At 37.8% G+C, this 21,741-nt stretch overlaps 1 protein-coding gene across 1 annotated transcript; it reads left to right on the forward strand.

Moving 5' to 3' along the window:
- The first annotated feature begins 880 nt into the window (after positions 1-880).
- LOC127427909 (V-type proton ATPase subunit S1-like protein) lies at positions 881-16,555 on the forward strand. The gene is made up of 7 exons (XM_051675841.1): positions 881-1,014; positions 5,815-5,855; positions 8,977-9,038; positions 10,414-10,649; positions 12,234-12,284; positions 12,769-13,012; positions 14,837-16,555. Exons 1-7 carry the CDS (start codon positions 914-916, stop codon positions 15,071-15,073), a joined length of 972 nt encoding a protein of 323 aa, XP_051531801.1. The 5' UTR covers positions 881-913; the 3' UTR covers positions 15,074-16,555.
- The last annotated feature ends 5,186 nt before the right edge of the window (positions 16,556-21,741 follow it).

Below are 21,741 nucleotides of genomic sequence, written 5' to 3' on the forward strand. Positions count from 1 at the left end.
TCTTGGTTAAGGTTGCCATCTGTCTCGTATTAGCTAAGGTGTCCCGTATTTTGACCAAACTTACCTATCTTATTGGCAAAAAGTTGCCAACCCTAATATTGGCAGGCCTACAATAATAATAATAATAAAAAAATTGTTGTTGTATAATTTTACTTTCAGACTGAGATATCCAAGTCAGTATTAAGAACTGTTATAAGGGAAAAGGCTCCACAATAAAATATATCTTGCCATTATGTTAATAGCTGAACATAAAAGGCCTGGTATGCAATGATTTATTAGTTGTTAATAACATTGGCTTTGAGTGTCAGCCTGAGACTGATGGGATTATAAACAGTTACATAATCACCATGTCAATGTCTGTCCGTCTATTTATTTATCTATATATCATGCTGCTCTCTCTCTCTCTCTCTCTCTCTCTCTTGTTTAAATCAATTAGTTATTAATGATCAAGTATATGTTTGTCTGGCTGTTTAATATTTAATATATATATATATATATATATATATATATATATATATATATATATATACTATATATATATATATATATATATATATATATATACACCATTTTCACCATGTATGCACACATGCTGCCAATTACGCCCATAATAAGCAAAAGAGCAGGAGCAGTTTAAATATACTAAAACCATTCGCAATCAATGCTATTATCTTCTGATCATTAATTATGCGGATAATTAGTTTGTTTATGCATCAGTCGATAAAACGGATGCCTTGTGTATCACTGTGTCAGCAGCACACGTTTTGTTGAGGGGCGTGGCCGTCTCGCTGCATTGTCCCGCCTGCTGGACGCTGATTGGCCGCCGCGCCTGTCAATCATCCCGCTGAGTTTGCGTCTGTTGTCCAGGCAGATTATGAAGCAGCAGTCTACATCAGCATCTCTGGATGTATACATGGCATCGCCGTGTCGCCCAATGTCTCTCGCGCTATTTTCTTTTCTTTTCCTGCAGATATCCTCGTCTTATGAGCAGCTGTCTGCCTTTGTGGAAGGGAGGTGAGTGAATTGTTCTGTATTTACTCAGAAAGCATGTTTTTTATTCTTCACATTTATTAAGATGGTGGTCTAACTGATAACAGGAGAAACAAATACCGTATATACTGTATATCTATTATATGCATTCATCAAATGGTGATTAACTGGTGTGGCATTGATAAACTAGAGTGCTAGCATCCTTTGTCCACCCCTCATGCACATTGTATCTGCACTGAGACTCAACTGAAGGGCTCTTGCAGTAGAAAATCCATGGCATCAGTTTACAGGGCAAATCCATATTTGCTACTAAAATTGGATGCAGAGATGTGTGTGAGATAGGATGAGAGCTGTTTGGGATGCAGGAATGATCAGCATCACTGTTGGAATGTCAGGAATGTGGAGCATCCTTATGATGTTTGTCTGTGTATTACATTTAATGATGCTTTTATTGATGATATAAATTAAATATGAAATATAATGATATTGTATTCCAATGCACTTGCCATTCTTTGTTTGGCTGCACATTGCATTAAACTGTCCTTTTTAGAAACAACCAATAGGACCAAATGATAATTATTTGATTTAATTATATACCTGTTAATGAGAGTGATGCATTTTATGATGAATAATTTATATTTTGATGCTCTATGAATGGATAACGTTTTGTGTTAAGAAGTATGTTAATTTTGAGACAGACAGATAGATAGACAGATAGATAGATGGATAGATGGATAGATGAATGCACAATATAATATACACATTAAACGCAATATACGCACGGTATACACACAACAATAATAATATATTATTAATGTTATTAAAAAAACCTGATTATGTAATTTAGAACTTGATATATACTTGATATAAGTTTTGTAAAAGTACTGAAAAAGTAAATAAACACAATAAGGCTTAGAACTGGTGTAGAAACACTGTATGAGATATATAGAAAGATATAAGATATAATTAGCAGTGTTGCATTTAATCTGATTACAAAGTAATTAGTTACCGCAATGTACAAAAAGTAGTGTAACAAATTACATTTTGGATTCATGTAATCAGAACACATGAGTACTTGAAATTACTTTTAAGTACAATACTTGAGTTACACATATTTCAAAAATAACTGTGTTTATATTAGGCTATATATACATTTAAAATATGAATTAATATGGACATTTGTACCACTGTTAGTTTCTGTGACATGAATAATATATGAAAAATGTTTCTGTGAAAAGTGTTTTTGGACAACTTAAAAGTAAAGTCATTAGTCATGCGATTACCCTTCTGATGAAGTATTCAGTAAAGTAATCTGATTACAATGTTAGATAATTAATAAGTCATTTGTAGTGGAGTAACTTACCCAACACTGATAACAGGAAGATAAAAAAGTCATTTGTACATTGTCCTATAAATATAGCTACATTTCAAATTTCATCTTTGCAACATAACTCTAATACAAACAAACCCCATTAGGGAAAAGTGTTACACTAACGTATTTGATCTCTTTAGTTACTTGGAACAGTTAAATGATTACAGCTTCTTTTTGCTCCCTAAGCAGTAGGCATATAGGCATCTTTTTATGCCCACATCTGTTTAGTTTCTTTGCAGACTAACTCATAATGCAGTTCTTATTGAAAAAAAGAAGAATTATTGAAGACCTAATTGGCAGCATATTGCTTTGTAAGCACTGAATATATGTATTATTTCTCAACTGGCACTTGCACAGATGGAGTTTTACGAGCTGCTGTGTATTAACAAATTTGATTTGAGGCATCTAGATGCCGGCAGAACTTTAAAGACACGCTCTAATCTGACCAGCACAGATGAAATATGCATTTTGAGACACTCCATTGATTACATAAATGTGCCAGCCGTGGACATCGCCGGGCCACATGTTCAGATACAGTGACGGCAACTCAAAGCTGAGCAAACAAGCTACCGCTGGAGCTGATGGAAGGAGGATTTATGTTTACTATTTGGAACTAGAACACTCATTTGTTTTTGTCTCAATTTGTTGTTTTGGAGCTGTGCTGTGTAGGTTGGCAAGTTTGCAAATCGTAGATGCAATGTTTTGCTACATATTGTTATGTAACAATAACACGGCAAAATAACTGCACCCCATCTCCCTCGTGGACTTTTCTTTGTTATGGCAAATTTGCAAACATCCAGGAGATATGATCAGATTGTAATAATAGTTCAATCACAAAACCATAATAGATGACACCGGTTTGATGTTATTGACAGTGTTGGTAAACAAACAACTCCTCCCCTACTCGGTCAAGGGTAGCAGTACACACCTTAGAGGGTAACACTATTAAGCAAATGCAGTCTGGTGCACTATAGTCCCGAGGTAATAAATTATTTATTTATATTGGCGTGAAGATGCACACAAACACCAAATACAGTATATGCATTCGTTTTTGAAAAGGAGAGGTCAAATTTGCAACCTGGTCTCATAAAAATAATTTTTATGTGGCTCGTAATATATATTGTGTGAAACAGCAGATTATCAGTTCATAAAAAAGTACCTTTCACCATGTTCCTTACATAATGCTATACGTTTTTACTATAGTGCATGACTCATTTTAACGTTTGCATTATATAATCAACTACATTTACAAGCTTGTTTGTGTGCGATCAAATTGAGCAGTAGCTCAACTGAGAGAGCGTTGTACTTGTGATGTCAAGGACCGGGGTACGAGTCCTTAAGAGCATGCGAGTCAAAACGTGAGCCGAAAGTGCCATAGAAGCAGTTTTCATCTCACATTTGCTTTTTCTGACATAATCGGTTAGGTTTAGGTTTAAGGTTTAGGGTAGGTTTGTCGGTTTTGTTGATTTAAAACTCGACTGAATATTAACCTTAAAAACCTAATTTGTTTGGGAGAACATTTAACTCACTTTCAGCACCACACAGTGGACATTTCACCTCGGAACTGGCACAACATGCTTAATGAACTAATTTATGTCATTTTGCATGAATTTCACGACAGTCACATCATTTTCATGCATTAGGCTTGAAATTGTAATATTTGAGTAATATTCTGGCTTACATAGAAGTATGTTGTGAGTATATGTGACAAGCTGTCAGTTAGCACAGATATTTTGTCTCAGTTTGTAAAAATAAACAAACAAAAACATGTGTTAACAGAAATTAATTTACAATGAAAGTCCAAGGCTATGTCTACATCAATCCAGATACATTTAAAAACTGCGTTTTCATTTTCAAAATGCTCTCTGTCCACACTGCCATTTTCAAGCATTTTCCAAAAGTTGCTCGTCCATACTGAAACGTATGAAAATGCTTAAATGCCCTTACTGCGCATGCAAAAAATCGCCGTTGCATGTATGGTCTGAAACGCAATTGTCCTCATGTTCCGTCGCTGGACACCAATTCCAAGTAAACTCAGTTCAGAGTGAATATCAAGCACAACAGCACCTCTATAACACACGCCGCCATCTTGATTGTTTTGGTTGAATGGACCACATGACTGCGTCACATGACAACAAATACGTAATCTTTTTCAGATACTTCTGTTTTCCCAGTCCACACAACAACGTGAAGACGGCGTTTTCAAATGTATCCAGAGAGTGCGTTTTCAAAAAGCTCCATTTTCACTGACAAAAACGTCATCTCAGTGTGGACGGAAGGCCAAAATGTAGAGAAAAAGATGCGTTTTCAAACTAAAAGGTATTAGAGTATGATGTAACTACAATACTTTTCAAAGGTTTTGTTTGTTTTTACAAACTGAGGTCCTGAAAGTGAAACTTAATGAACACTTTTTGCAAACACTGAAGATGAGTGAGTGGCATTTGCTTGTGCCAAACTTGCCGCAATAATGCTAAGGTGTTGTGGGTGGTTGCCAGGAGGTTGCTATGCATTCTGATTTGCAGTTTGTAGGGCGTTCTGGGTGGTTGCTTACAGGCCTAATTCAAAAGAACCCACCTGCAGGTCTCTATGTTAGTCTGGTCTGGTCCCTCCCCTTCAATTTAGTCTATGGGAATTTTTCATTTAAGGCAGCTAACCCAGGATATCGCTACTTTGATCCCTAACCAACAATATGTGCCACTGCTGGCGACATTGACCCATAATCAGGTCTGAGAAGCCTATAACTGGGCTAAACCCATTTCAGCAGGTATTACTGCAGTGATTAGACATTTAAACTCTTCGCCTTTGATAGTAATCCAGCTTACTGTCGAGGAAATCAGAACAACAACCTTTAGGACAGAAAAATCTCAGAGGAGATCTCTCTGGAGGATCTCAGTTGTTTTGCCTGGACACCAATGAGATTAAATGGTGAGCAAAGAGTTTCAGAAGAGAGTGTCTCAAACTGTGGTCAGATTTGCTGAGACACAAAGTCTGCATTCAAAAGTCAGAGATCTCCATGTATTAACTCAAATATTTCTCATCAATTTCTTCTAAAAGTACATGATCTGAGCTATGCTATCCACATTACTTTTATAGCTCTATACATCTCAGGATCTTTAAGAGAAACAAAGTTACTACTTAGAGGAAACGTCAAATGAGAACTCCATTATGTCTCCTGAGCAATGAAAAAGAAATTTCTGAGCAACAGCATTCTCCTCTGGGAACAAAGCAATGCATAAATACAGACTTGAAAGTGTGTTTGTCTTGTGATGTGGATGGTGAGGTTCCAAGCAGTGACTCACACCATCAAAGCTTCCTTCTATATCTCATTCATATTCATAAACTGAAGATCCTATCTGCCTGAATGACCAACAAGATCAAAATGATTTCAACTGAATGTTTATGAAGGTATTCATCAAATTATTAATGCACTTATGAACTTCTCATACTTACAGTTCAGATGACAGACCATCCCAAGGCATCAGACTTGAAGAAAGTATGTTGTTTTGATAAGTATCAGAACCTAATTGCCTTTGTCATGTTGTCTTGTTGTGTTTCCAACATTCCTGAAATAAAAGTTCTTCAATGGAGCACTAGGTTCCACGAAGAACCATTTTTTTATCTCTTCAAGAACAATTTTTGGTTGTATAGTGTTCTTGAGTTGCTATATGGTTCTTTGGAGATAAAAAAAGTTATTCATGAAACTCTATAGGTTCTTCAGATTAGTTTTTAGGTCCAGTGAATCTCACGAAACTTGTCAAGAAAATATCTGGCTCATATTTCACCCCAAAATCAAAATAAAGAAATTAGAAACTATATTTTTGTTTATAGACAATGAGGCTTATTTAGGGATTATTAGGAATTTTTGCTTCCTGAAATAAGTTTCATGTCAATTACTCCCCTAATTCTCATTATTGTAATGTGAAAAAAATAATGATATGTTATATAAATTGTAAATTGTATTTATACATAATGGTATTTGTTGAAATAATTTATGCTGATTTAAATTAAAACGCATGGTTGATGCATGTTAGTGAAACATAGCAGAATACATAACCAATTTACACGCATGTAAAAATGTGATAGTGCCTCCCGTCTGGCCTCTCTCCTGGCCTTTTTTTTTTAATTTTTAATTTTTATTTTGCACAGCCCTGTTAGGCCAAGAATCAGATATGCCCACTCTGCTTCATTCCGATCAGTCTTTGATAACCTTGTCAAATAACCGCTGAAAGTTGACTGGTCTATGGCAGCCATGTTTTTAAAGATATGCAAATTTTGGGGGGCCTGGGTAGCTCAGCAAGTAAAGATGCTGACTACCACCCCTGGAGTCGCGAGTTCAAATCCAGGGAGTGACTCCAGTCAGGCTTCCTAAGCAACCAATTGGCCCAGTTGCTAGGGTGGGTAGAGTCACGTTAGGTTAACCTCCTCGTGGTCGCTATAATGTGGTTCTTGCTCTCGGTGGGGCGTGTGGTGAGTTGTGCGTGGATGTTGGGAGAATAGAGTGAGCCTCCACACGCACTACGTCTCCGCGGTAACACGCTCAACAAGCCACGTGATAAGATTGACGGTCTCAGACGCGGAGGCGCTACTTTTAGGTTTATCTTTGTTATAGTGCCACCAAGTGGTCCAGAGGTGTAATTTTACATGTGTCCTCAGGTTGACAGCATACATAAGTGTCCCAAATTTTGTGAATATATCTTATTCTATTCAAGAGATATAACCATTTAAGTGCAAGTGGCCACACCTACATTTACGTTTTGGCATGCCGTTGCGACCATGAATCGAAAGTTCAAACTTTTTTTTGATAATTATTGATATCGGGATTCCAGAGAATCTTTCTGCACTGGTTTGGTTCTGATTGAGTGAACGGCCTAGAACTAGTTCAGAAAAAGTAGGTCTTGCAAAAAATTCAATATGGCGAAAAATGTTTTATGATGTAAACGAAATCTGAAATACACATTTTGTTCAGCTTGATATAAGGCACTTGAGTAAAAACTTGCTGTTTTACAGCAGTGATAACCTATATGAAGAATTAATAAATAAATACAGTAAAACATAGCTTCCCATTACAGTACTGAGAATTTTGAGGGGAAATGCACTTAAACATACAGTATGATATCAGATCCTTTTTTAACCTGTGACCTGTTTTCAAGAGATTCACCCAGATAAAAAAAAAACGCGAGAATAAAAAGCTCTTTGTGACACGACTTTGTATTGCTGAATACATTGAACTGTAAGGAGTGACGAGCTTCGCCAAACTATTTTGGCAGCCAATGAATACTGAAAAATTTGGATGACATATGATTAATCAAACAAGACTCTGCAGCGCGTATCATCTGGAACGGCACTTCATGCTGGCTTTGAGCGGGTGCGTTGATGCGCCAACACGAGTCATGTGGAAGGTCCATTATAAAGATTCTCCAGAATACATCAGGCTATTAAAGGAATATTCCAGGTTCAATACAAGTTAAGCTCAGTCGACAGCATTTGTGGCACAATATTGATTACCACAAAAATTTATTTTGACTCATCCCTCCTTTTCTTTAAAAAAAGCAAAAACCCAGGTTACAGTGAGGCACTTACAATGGAAGTCAATGGGGCCAATCCGTAAACATTAAAATACTCACTGTTTCGGGGGCCTGGGTATCTCAGCAAGAAAAGACGCTGACTATCACCCCTTGAGTCACGAGTTCGAATCCAGGGCATGCTGAGTGACTCCAGCCAGGTCTCCTAAGTAACCAAATCGGCCCGGTTGCTAGGGAGGGTAGAGTCACATGGGGTAACCTCCTTGTGGTCGCTACAATGTGGTTCTTGCTCTCGGTGGGGTGCGTGGTGAGTTGTGCGTGGATGCAGCGGAGAATAGCGTGAAGCCTCCACACGCGCTACGTCTCCGCGTTAACGCGCTCAACAAGCCACATTATAAGATGCATGAACTGATGGTCTCAGACGCGGAGGCAACTGAGATTCGTCCTCCGCCACCACCGTAGTCACTACACGACCACGAGGACTTAGAGCGCATTGGGAATTGGGCATTCCAAATTGGGAAGAAAGGGGGAGAAAAAAATAAAATAAATACTCACTGTTTCAAAAGTATAGCCATAAGTGAACAACATGTGTATTAACATGATTTTAGTGTGATTTTACAACTTTGTTGCCATGACAACATAACACCGTAAACCATGTAATGACTATTTAAACAACTTTACAGCTCAAATAATACACAAGTTGTAACAGAAGAATTAATGTGTGCTTTTATAAAATTATAATCTTCACATTTCTGCCTTTAAACCCTCCAAAAATTGGCCCCATTGACTTCCATTGTAAGTGCCTCACTGGAACCTCCATTTTTGCTTTTTTTAAAGAAAAGGAGTGACAAATCGAAATTAATTTTTGTGGTAATCAACATTATGCCACAAATGCTGTCGATTGAGCATAACTTTTATTGAATTCGGAATATTCCTTTAAATTCTTTTTTGGTTCTATCTGTAAGCTTTATTTTTAAGACTGTACTTGAGCTTACTTGTTTGCATATTTATTTGTTCTCCTTTATTTTTAGCAGTATTTCTCACGACCAGATCATTGAATGTGCATCATGTGATGTTTGTGTTATCGTGCAGATGGGGTTGACGGTGTCAGTTCGGTGTTTGTGGCTGAAGCACGCCTCAGACGAGCTCTGCAGGTGAGATGTGCCGCCGTCTGCCAGAGCAGCCAATGTGACCTTGCGCCGCTGATGGGGTGCAATCCTCCCTCTAAACAAGATCAATTTAATCCTTCACAGACTGCACTGTCTTTGGGAAAACAGATTACTGAAACGCTACATTTTTAATAAAGGATTTCAGTTTGCTTTAGGACACGTTACAGTGGCCCAAAACAGTCCAGCCTCACATCATTTTCTTTTCAAATGTGATTTGTGTATGCGGCTAGAGATTTTTTTCATGTCTATTAAGTGTATTTCACAGCATAGGGGCTACCGGGGCAAGTTGTCACAGCGGGAAGGATTATATCACTGTAAAGAGTAGGTCTTTATTCAAAAGTACAATTACACAAATGTCTTTTCACTAGCAGAGGTTTTGTATGTTGATTTCAAACGTCTAGTTCAAAAAATAATTGTTACATTTTACGCATTTTATTTTATAAGAAAATTCCATCAAATTTAATTACTAATTTTTTTACAAAACAAAATAAAAAACTGAATATTTTAAGTTTTTTTAAGGATAGACATAGACAGACAGACAGACAGACAGACAGACAGATAGATAGAACTCAATTTGATGGAATTTTATTATTAAATCAAAATGCATAAATATAAAAAATAGGCTAGAATATTTTTTTAGTGTATTAAAATATTTAAAAAAAAAATTTGTCTTGTAGAAGTAGGAATAATTCATAATTTGTTAAAATTCCAATCTCATCATATTTATAGCTGTTGGGAAAACAAGTGAAGACATTTGTATGTTTTAAACAGTAGATTCATTACAATATCTGTTGGCCAAACAATGATTTGATATTTTAGAATGTTACATTTTTTTGCTGTTGCATTAATCATATGTGCTTGATAATCTTTTTACTTATATATTTAGCTGAAAAGCCTATAACAGACTATTTAATGGCAGGTTTCCATTGTGACAACTTTTCCCATATTCTGTGAATACATGCCCCTGTTAATGGCTCGTTGTGCATGACACCATGGAGACTCACGGCATGTTGAGGCTCATGCTACTCTCTGCAATCCACGCACAACTTACCACACGCCCCATTGAGAGCGAGAACCCCTAATCAGGACCACGAGGAGGTTACCCCATGCGACTCTACTCTCCCTAGCAACCGGGCCAATTTGGTTGCTTAGGAGACCAGGCTGGAATCACTCAGCACACCCTAGATTCGAACTCACGACTCCAGGGGTGGCAGCGTCAATACTCGCTGAGCTACCCAGGCCCCCAGGAATTGCCTTTTTAAAATAAACCCTGCACTGGCATGTGACAACTAGCTCTGCTCTTCTCTGTTCAGTTAATGCATGTCACTCATGTTGCTTTTTTAATATTGCCTTTATGTAGCCGTACGGATGGCAGCTACACGCTCCTCCACGCAGGAAGTTGCTGCAGTATGCAGGACTGTTGCCGTACTCGCCTCTGAGTGTGACTTACAACGGTAAAACCTGCATCCTCTTCAGAGTGCGCAAACTGGCCATCAGGTACAGAAATCACAGTTTAGTGGATCTGACGGAGAGAACGTTCGGCCCGGATGCACCAGTCGACACCAAAGGCTCATTCTGCAGTAAAGATAAAGCCATGTGAGTTCAGTTGTACTCTGTTTTTACAGAAATTGCTCATTTCTTTCTCGAAGGAATCTCACAGACTCATGCATACATGCCCAGGTCACTTTTCACTTCAAAATAAAACAGAAAAAGATACATATTTTGCATAAAGAAAATGAAGCCTATTTTAGGACCATTAAAGTATTAGTTCACTCAAAAATGAAAATTCTCTCATCATTTACTCACCCTCATGCCATCCCAGATGTGTATGACTTACTTTCTTCTGCAGAACAAAAATGAAGATCTTTACAAAAATATTTCAGTTCTGTAGGTCCATACAATACAAGTGAATGGTGACCAGAAATTTTAAGCTCCAAAAATCATATAAATGCAGTTTCAAAGTAATCCATAAGACTCCAGTGGTTTAATCCATGTCTTCAGAAGGGATATAATAGGTGTGGGTGAGAAACAGAACAATATTTAATATTTATCTTTACAATTAATCTCCACTTTCTCTTCGACATTCTTCTTCTTTTGTTTTTTGTTTTTTTGCGATTTTCATTCTTCGTGCATATCGCCACCTACTGGCCAGGGCTGGTCAAGGGTGGAGGTTTATAGTAAAAAAGGACTTAAATATTGTTCTGTTTCTCACTCACACCGATCATATCTGAAGATATAGATTTAACCACTAGAGTCGTATGGATTACTTTTATGTTTGCCAGTGATTTTTGGAGCTACTAAGTTCTTACTAATTCACTTGTATTGTATGGACCTACGGATCTGAACTATTCTTCTAAAAATCTTCATTTGTGTTCAGCAGAAGAAAGAAAGTCACACACATCTGGGATGGCATGAGGGTGAGTAAATGATGAGAGAACTTTCATTTTTGGGTGAACTATTCATTTACTTCATTAAGTTCCTTTAATTTACTCCTTAAATTTTCATTACTGTAATGTATCTGGATATTTTACTTTTATAATTTGTTTTATAATTCACATTATTCGCAATGATGATTCTTATTAGATTTGTATTACTTTAATAAATGTATACAGTATATATTTTAATTAGCATAAATTGAAGACTTTACAAAAAATAGTACCATAATGTATAATCTTTCTTTTTAATAATCACTTTTATCAAGTTACAGTTATTAGATATTACAGTTATTATATATTTTTTTGCACTATGCTATTGTGAATTTGGAGGGGAAATGTGTTTAATTTACATGAAATTTCATTCTTTTGATTTTGGGTTTAAATATACCTCTTTGCTTTGACATTTAGATTTTAAGAGTTTCTCTCTTTTACATTAATAAATTATCTGGTTTTTAGTATGTACATTATGAATTACATCATAACTGTTAATAAAAAATAAAAAAAATTTAAAAATTAAAGCTCAATCTGCTTAAGCTGGCTTGCTGGTCTTAGCTGGTTTAAGCTGGTGTAGCTGGTCGACCAGCTGTTCTCCCAGGCCACCTGACAATTACACAGAACCCTTCTAAAACCATCAAACCAAACCAGCCTGACCTGTGGAAACCAGATTGATGACCGGCAAATAACCTTAGGCAGATTTAAGCTGTTATATTTACTTATTTAATAGACTTATTTTGTTATTCTCTAGACTCAGTCTACGTTTTGGTGATGTGGAAGATCTTCGAGGACTCACAATCAGGTTATTTTGTGTTTATTAACCACTCAAGTCTATTTGTTACAGTGATTTTACCACAGTAAGGGGTAAATTATTACTAATGGTAATGTCAACATAAAATGCCATTCAAAACCCTTTCATTTGAATTAAAGACTACAAAGACAAAAAAATTGTCCCGCTCAGAAATGTGTATTTAGAAAGTCAGTTTTGATTGTATGTTGACTTTTAATTATAATTGCAGTAAACAATTTTTCTGTCAAGTAATATAGTCATTATGGTTGCGTATGAACTGATGCATTAATAGAATTGAACTGTGATACTGACTATCTTACAGTGACTTTGAACATGGTTCATCCAGTCAGATTTAAGTGTCAAAACCATCCGTTGCATAAAATAGATTTTAGGTTTGATAGTAAAACAATCAATTTCTACTTTTCTAGAAAATTTGTTTTTAAATGGTCATGAAAAATAATATCTGTCTTCTTGTCATATGTGTTTATATTCACAGGCTACAAATGTCAAACACGTTCTACAATTCGGCAGGGCAGAACTGGTTCACTCTCGATAACGTTCACATTCACTACAACTGGACGTACGAGGCCACGTTCAATGCAACAGATGTGTATGCGCCCTCCACCAACTCGTATCACTGCCAACACGTGAGCAGTCTGCAGAAATACGACACGCTGCTGGTGCCCAGCGCCAACACGGACCATGCCGCAAACTGGCACATCACATTCACAGACTTTCAGGTTGGTATGCGATGCTTTCCTCCCATGCTCCGCTGATAAAGTGTTCATATTGGAATTGTAGCATCTTGTGCAGTATTTTTAGCCCGTGGTGGGTGTAGTGTGGTTACACAAGCTTGTGGTTTGGCATTAAAGCAACATCTTTTTATAAAGCTCATAGTATGGCATGTGTGGGGGAACAAACACCAACATTTCAGACATTCTAATGTTCTGGATAAAAATGTTCTGGATTTTTCTTAATTTATACATTTTTTGTTGTTCTTTAATTTGAACACAAAATCACGACATTCTAATGTATGACAGGCAGACAGACGGACAGATAGATAGACAGACAGACAAATAGATAGGCAGACAGAGAGATGGATAGACAGACAGACAGAGAGATAGATAGACAGACAGAGAGATGGAAAGACATAGACAGACAGACAGATAGACAGATGATAGATAGACAGACAGACAGATAGATAGATAGATGGACAGACGGATGGGCGGGCGGGCGGGCGGGCAGTCAGGCAGACAGAGAGAGAAAGACGGACAGACATAGACAGACAGTAAGACAGACAGATTGATAGGCAGACAGACAGACAGAGAGACATAGACAGACAGACAGACAGACAGGTAGATAGATAGACAGACAGACAGACAGATAGACATAGACAGACAGTAAGACAGACAGACGGACAGACAGATAGATAGGCAGACAGACAGACAGAGAGACGGATAGACATAGACAGGCAGTAAGATAGACAGACAGACAGATAGATAGATAGATAGATAGATAGATAGGCAGATAGGCAGACAGACAGACAGAGAGACAGAGAGACAGAGAGACATAAACAAACAGTAAGATAGACAGACAGACAGACAAACAGGTAGATAGGCAGACAGACAGACAGAGAGATGGGTAGACATAGACAGACAGTAGATAGATAGGCAGGCAGACAGACAGAGAGATGGATAGACATAGACAGACAGTAAGACAGACAGACAGACAGACAGACAGATAGATAGGCAGGCAGACAGACAGAGATGGATAGACAGACAAACAGATAGACAGACAGATAGATAGGCAGACAGAGAGAGATGGATAGATATAGACAGACAGTAAGACAGAAAGATAGATGTTTAGATAGATAGACAGACAGACAGATAGACAGAGAGATGGATAGACATAGACAGACAGTAAGATAGACAGGCAGGCAGACAGACAGACAGAGAGACATAGACAGACAGACAGACAGGTAGATAGATAGATAGACAGATAGATAGATAGATAGATAGGCAGACAGATAGACAGACGGGCAGGCAGACAGACAGATGGATAGACAGAGAGATGGATAGACATAGACAGATAGTAAGACAGACAGACAGAGAGAGAGATGGATAGATAGGCAGACAGACAGAGATGGATAGACAGACAGACAGACAGAGACATACAGACAGACAGATAGATAGGCAGACAGACAGACAGAAAGATGGATAGACAGACAGAGAGAGACAGACAGACAGATAGATAGATAGATAGGCAGGCAGACACAGACAGAGAGATGGATAGACATAGACAGACGGATGGATGGATAGGCAGACAGAGAGATGGATAGACACAGACAGACATACAGACAGATAGGCAGACAGAGATATACAGACAGATAGAGAGATAGATAGATAGATAGATAGACAGACACAGACAGACAGACAAATTAGCAATATACATTTAAGTATCAATATCAGATATTTTTACTTGCACGCCAAATTAACCCAGAACATTTGTAAACAAAAAAACTCACCTTACCATTCAGATGTCTGTCTCATGTCTCTTCTTGACAGATTCAGGCATTCAACGTTCAGTCCAGTAAGTTTGCGTCGGCCAGCGACTGTGCAACCTTCTTCACTCCTGCGATCCTGATGGGTCTGATCACATCTCTGATCCTACTGCTGGTGCTGGCGTACGCGCTGCACATGGTGGTACATCTAAAGCACATCGACCGTTACGAAGAGCACAAGACCACCGTATACTTCCCTCGCAGCACAGAAGCCGAGTGCACAGAGAAGAACAACCTCTAGGGTCCCTTCACAGGTCATGACATGGACAGTTCCCTGACTGTGAGCTCTGGAACTAAAAACACTGGCATCCAATGGCAGACTCCACAACTGCACGTGGGACACAGGGCTGTTTGGGACTGACTGCACCACGGCAGTGACATCATTGTGGTGGGACAGTGGAAGTCCGAATCAGGTTCCTTACAGAGCTTACAGGCTCAGTATAAAGAGAGGATTTGGAGATATCTGTCCGTTCTCACCAAAAATCTAGGAAATAAACATTCAGTGTCAAGGGTTCGTGAGCGGTTTCCTGAAGGAGATCTTCAGATGTTTGAATGCAATTCGAAATAGCACAGTAACCAATATTTAGCATTTGCATTGTCTGTCTAAGCTTGTGTTGGACTGATCATGACCAGTTTTAACTAATACTGATGCTTCTTTAAAGTCAACATGAAACTTCCATAATGTGACCGTAAATTTCATTCCATAATATTTTGTGTAGCACGGCGAGACTTAATTACATCCATCAGGGATTAATTGGATGGTGAAAAAGTGGTCTCTGTATGACAGGAGGTTAGAAGGGATTTTGCTGAATGATTACGAAGACCATCCTTTTTGTTTTTTGCTATAATACACAGATGAATCATTCACAATAAGGCCAGAAACATGCATTAAGAAAATATAAAGGTCAGTTTGAATTTCATGTTGACTTTATAGTTTCAAACTGTGAATAAACCATTATGATGTAATATAGTTTTAATTAGCAAAATTTTACAAATGACTTCTGATCAAGTGTTTAGCACAGTAAAAATGTAATCCGTTTTTAATTGGTTGAAAATGTTGTATTACTTAAAAGAATAAACTTCCCCTTTGATTAAAAGGTACGCTATTAAACGAAAAACTCGAATGAGTACTAAAACACTGAAGTAATGGTTTCAAAACAGCAAATACAATGTATACTTTTTAAAAACTTTATTCCAAAAAATGAGGAATCACTTTTATTCATTACTAATGTTATTTTCAAAAGATGTATTTTTAAAATGATCATGTTATGGCATTTTTGTGTAGATTGTATGTTGTTGGTTTTGTAACTTCTTGTTTTCTTTTTTTTATTAGTCTCTTGTGTATGCTTTGGCTGTATGGTGAGGACGCCAACTTCCTATCACAACTTGTTGAGTTTTTAAATCAACAACTATTGAAGCAAAACAACAATTGCACCAACATGACGTTTGTTAGTGAATATGTTATAGACATTTCGGAACCAAAATAATCTGATTTGCATTGTACCATGTCCTGTATATTGGTAATAACCATAATGTGCTAAAGTAAGGGAAAATATGTTATTTTTTCATGTACACATGTATTTGGGAACATATTAATAGCTTAACTTTGTTCAGCAGACATTTATTCAGATAAAATGGAGCGTTGTGAAATGGGCTATGATGTACTATTAATGTTTGATGATTATTGTCTTCTCAGTTTCTGTTGAGTTCAATAAAATCAGCAGCACAATACAGTTTCAAAATTGTCTGATTTGTTTGAGCAATAATAGAGAAAGTTAGAATTTTGCATAAGATGCCGCTGATTAAAAAATGCATTGTATGAAATTAGGTCGAGCCAAATCAAAGCACATTTATCAAATGTTAAACAGTAGGCCTATAACTATTGTAATTTCAGCAAACTCCAGAAAAATAGAAATAGACATCACTAGGCATGCATGTTACAAGAGCAATTAAAGGGATAAATATGTAAGCAAATACAGTATATTTACATAAACAAATAGGACAGTTTATAGTGCAATATGTGCAACACAATTTGAAAGTCTATGACAAATTCCTCAGCTGTAATATTGACTATAGTGAGGGATTATAAATATGTCTTACAATTTATAAATGCAATGGCAAAGAAAGTGGTTTTATAAGAGTGCGTTTTGAGATTAGTAACATATCTAATGATAAAACGCAAATCTGTTACCAAGAAAGCTAATGAAATAGTTCCATCTAGTGGCAGTCTTAAACCATCATATTTGATCCAAATGTAGTGTTTAATGTAATTTATAGGTGCACTAAGTAAGTTTTTGCACAGGAAGACATGAATAGCATTTTTAAGAAATATGTTGAAAATGATGTACACTCACATAAGATGAAAAGTCATATCAGAAACCCTATAAAAGCTGTTTAATTTTGCATTGAGCGGGTCACCCCCTCATGGGGTTGACAACACAGGACACTGTGTCATGCAATGGTCATCAGTGGTACCAATAACAGTACAGTATTGATAAACAGGAGTGTAATCCACCAGACAGTCCAACCAGAATGAGTACAAGTGGAAAGATAAAATGTCCTAACAAGAGGTCCATGCTGGGATGATTAAACAGCAACGACCTGCAGCTCCAGGGGCATACAATAGTGCTCAAAAGTTTGCATACCCTGGCAGAAATTGTGAAAGTTTGGCATTGATTTTGAAAATATGACTGATCATGCAAAAAAACTACAGGTGCATCTCAATAAATTAGAATGTCGTGTAAAGTTCATTTATTTCAGTAATTCAACTCAAATTGTGAAACTCGTGTATTAAATAAATTCAATGCACACAGACTGAAGTAGTTTAAGTCTTTGGTTCTTTTAATTGTGATGATTTTGCTCACATTTAACAAAAACCCACCAATTCACTATCTCAAAAAATTAGAATATGGTGACATGCCAATCAGCTAATCAACTCAAAACACCTGCAAAGGTTTCCTGAGCCTTCAAAATGGTCTCTCAGTTTGGTTCACTAGGCTACACAATCATGGGGAAGACTGCTGATCTGACAGTTGTCCAGAAGACAATCATTGACACCCTTCACAAGGAGGGTAAGCCACAAACATTCATTGCCAAAGAAGCTGGCTGTTCACAGAGTGCTGTATCCAAGCATGTTAACAGAAAGTTGAGTGGAAGGAAAAAGTGTGGAAGAAAAAGATGCACAACCAACCAAGAGAACCGCAGCCTTATGATTGTCAAGCAAAATCGATTCAAGAATTTGGGTGAACTTCACAAGGAATGGACTGAGGCTGGGGTCAAGGCATTAAGAGCCACCACACACAGACGTGTTAAGGAATTTGGCTACAGTTGTCGTATTCCTGTTGTTAAGCCACTCCTGAACCACAGACGTCAGAGGCGTCTTACCTGGGCTAAGGAGAAGAAGAACTGGACTGTTGCCCAGTGGTCCAAAGTCCTCTTTTCAGATGAGAGCAAGTTTTGTATTTCATTTGGAAACCAAGGTCCTAGAGTCTGGAGGAAGGGTGGAGAAGCTCATAGCCCAAGTTGCTTGAAGTCCAGTGTTAAGTTTCCACAGTCTGTGATGATATGGGGTGCAATGTCATCTGCTGGTGTTGGTCCATTGTGTTTTTTGAAAACCAAAGTCACTGCACCCGTTTACCAAGAAATTTTGGAGCACTTCATGCTTCCTTCTGCTGACCAGCTTTTTAAAGATGCTGATTTCATTTTCCGGCAGAATTTGCACCTGCCCACACTGCCAAAAGCACCAAAAGTTGGTTAAATGACCATGGTGTTGGTGTGCTTGACTGGCCAGCAAACTCACCAGACCTGAACCCCATAGAGAATCTATGGGGTATTGTCAAGAGGAAAATGAGAAACAAGAGACCAAAAAATGCAGATGAGCTGAAGGCCACTGTCAAAGAAACCTGGGCTTCCATACCACCTCAGCAGTGCCACAAACTGATCACCTCCATGCCATGCCGAATTGAGGCAGTAATTAAAGCAAAAGGAGCCCCTACCAAGTATTGAGTACATATACAGTAAATAAACATACTTTCCAGAAGGCCAACAATTCACTAAAAATGTTTTTTTATTGGTCTTATGATGTATTCTAATTTTTTGAGATAGTGAATTGGTGGGTTTTTGTTAAATGTGAGCCAAAATCATCACAATTAAAAGAACCAGAGACTTAAACTACTTCAGTCTGTGTGCATTGAATTTATTTAATACACGAGTTTCACAATTTGAGTTGAATTACTGAAATAAATGAACTTTTCCACGACATTCTAATTTATTGAGATGCACCTGTATCTTTTATTTAAGGATAGTGATCATATGAAGCCATTTATTATCACATACTTGTTTGGCTCCTTTTTAAATCATAATGACAACAGAAATCACCCAAATGGCCCTGATCAAAAGTTTACATACCCTTGAATGTTTGGTCTTGTTACAGACACACAAGGTGACACACACAGGTTTAAATGGCAATTAAAGTTTAATTTCCCACACCTGTGGCTTTTAAAATTGCAATTAGTGTCTGTGTATAAATAGTCAGCGAGTTTGTTAGCTCTCACGTGGATGCACTGAGCAGGCTAGATACTGAGCCATGGGGAGCAGAAAAGAACTGTCAAAAGACCTGCGTAACAAGGTAATGGAACTTTATAAAGATGGAAAAGGATATAAAAAGATATCCAAAGCCTTGAAAATGCCAGTCAGTACTGTTCAATCACTTATTAAGAAGTGAAAAATTCAGGGATCTCCTGATACCAAGCCAAGGTCAGGTAGACCAAGAAAGATTTCAGCCACAACTGCCAGAAGAATTGTTCAGGATACAAAGAAAAACCCACAGGTAACCTCAGGAGAAATACAGGCTGCTCTGGAAAAAGACGGTGTGGTTGTTTCAAGGAGCACAATACGACGATACTTGAACAAAAATGAGCTGCATGGTCGAGTTGCCAGAAAGAAGCCTTTACTGCACCAATGCCACAAAAAAGCCAGTTTACAATATGCCCGACAACACCTTGACACGCCTCACAGCTTCTGGCACACTGTAATTTGGAGTGAAGAGACCAAATTAGAGCTTTATGGTCACAACCATAAGCGCTATGTTTGGAGAGGGGTCAACAAGGCCTATAGTGAAAAGAATACCATACCCACTGTGAAGCATGGTGGTGGCTCACTGATGTTTTGGGGGTGTGTGAGCTCTGAAGGCACAGGAATCTTGTGAACATTGATGGCAAGATGAATGCAGCATGTTATCAGAAAATACTGGCAGACAATTTGCATTCTTCTGCAGGAAAGCTGCGTATGGGACGCTCTTGGACTTTCCAGCACGACAATGACCCTAAGCACAAGGCCAAGTTGACCCTCCAGTGGTTACAGCAGAAAAAGGTGAAGGTTCTGGAGTGGCCATCACAGTCTCCTGACCTTAAAATCATCGAGCCACTCTGGGGAGATCTCAAACGTGCGATTCATGCAAGACGACCAAAGACTTTGCATGACCTGGAGGCATTTTGCCAAGACGAATGGGCAGCTATACCACCTGCAAGAATTTGGGGCCTCGTAGACAACTATTACAAAAGACTGCACGCTGTCATTGATGCTAAAGGGGGCAATACACAGTATTAAGAACTAAGGGCATTTTTTCCTTTGTTGCCATGTTTTGTTTTATGATTGTGCCATTCTGTTATAACCTACAGCTGAATATGAATCCCATAAGAAATAAAAGAAATGTGTTTTGTGGGGGTCACGTGACGCCATGCAAGGAGCAGACGTGTGAGCGACGAGTTCTGCGCACTTTGCTGAATTTTCGATTATTTTCATGTTATAATATGTAATTTTGCCTCACAAATTTGTGAGGCAAAATTGAGCAATCCAATGGCAAAGTTGTCGTGGGGACTCGTGGGCGTTCATGGACCTTTTGAGTTTAGAGGGATTGACGCCGGTTGGCGCTGTCGTGCGCAGGGTTAATGCGTACGTTTTTCTTTTTTCTGTTTGTTTTGTTCGGGGGGATGTTCGGGGGTTGATTGTTTCACTAATGGGGAATGTGGTCTGTATAATTTTGTTTTTGACACACAGTTTATTTTTCTTTATTATATCAAAATGTCAGATGTTAATATGAGTGGATTGTCTCTCTCCACATGAAATGTGAATGGGTTGGGGCACCCCATAAAAAGAAGGAAGGTTATTTCTTTTCTTAAACATAAGAAATATGATATAGTGTTTCTTCAAGAAACACATCTTTCCCCGCAGGAAGCTGAATAATTTGGGAAGATATGGGGTGGACATGTTTTCTTTAGTGCTGGCTCAAGTAAGAGCAAGGGAGTCATTATATTGGTAAATAAACATCCACAATTCAAATGTCTCAAACAGATGAAAGATAAATTAGGAAGAGTAATTATTGTGTTAGTTGAAATTCAAGGGCAAAGGTTGATTTTGGCTAATATTTACGCACCTAACGTTGATGATCAGGGCTTTTTTATAGATCTTGAAGGGATGTTGCGAGTCGCTGGCACACCTCATGATATAATATTGGGAGGAGACTTTAATCTTTTGATGGACTCAGTCCTTGATCACAGTGAAGCTGAAGTGTGTAAACCCCCTAGAGCAACACTGACACTTCACAGGATGTGTAAATATCTTGGTTTTAAGGGTATTTGGAGACTTTTGAACCCATCGGATAGGGACTCTACATTTTTTTCATCAATCCATAAGATTTATTCTAGAATAGATTTTTTTTTTATATCCAAATCCCTCATTTCATCTGTTGTTGATTGCTCAATTGGAAATATCTTAATCTCAGATCACGCCCTGGTAAGTTTAAAGGTGTTGCCATATACAGAGAAAAAGAAATCATATAGTTGGTGCCTTAATGTGTCCCTTTTGCAAAATCCTGATTTCCAACAAATGTTAAAGACTGAAAACAGTGTT

Source organism: Myxocyprinus asiaticus, chromosome 37, assembly GCF_019703515.2.
Source record: "Myxocyprinus asiaticus isolate MX2 ecotype Aquarium Trade chromosome 37, UBuf_Myxa_2, whole genome shotgun sequence".
In the NCBI taxonomy this organism is placed as follows: domain Eukaryota; kingdom Metazoa; phylum Chordata; class Actinopteri; order Cypriniformes; family Catostomidae; genus Myxocyprinus; species Myxocyprinus asiaticus.

Excerpts from the sequence above, each read along its gene's own strand:
- LOC127427909 (XM_051675841.1), top strand. The coding sequence starts at position 914 with ATGGCATCGCCGTGTCGCCCAATGTCTCTCGCGCTATTTTCTTTTCTT. Across the intron at positions 1,015-5,814 it reads TCTGCCTTTGTGGAAGGGAG|TTCAGATGACAGACCATCCC; the intron begins GTGAGTGAATTG and ends TCATACTTACAG. Across the intron at positions 13,013-14,836 it reads TCACATTCACAGACTTTCAG|ATTCAGGCATTCAACGTTCA; the intron begins GTTGGTATGCGA and ends TCTTCTTGACAG.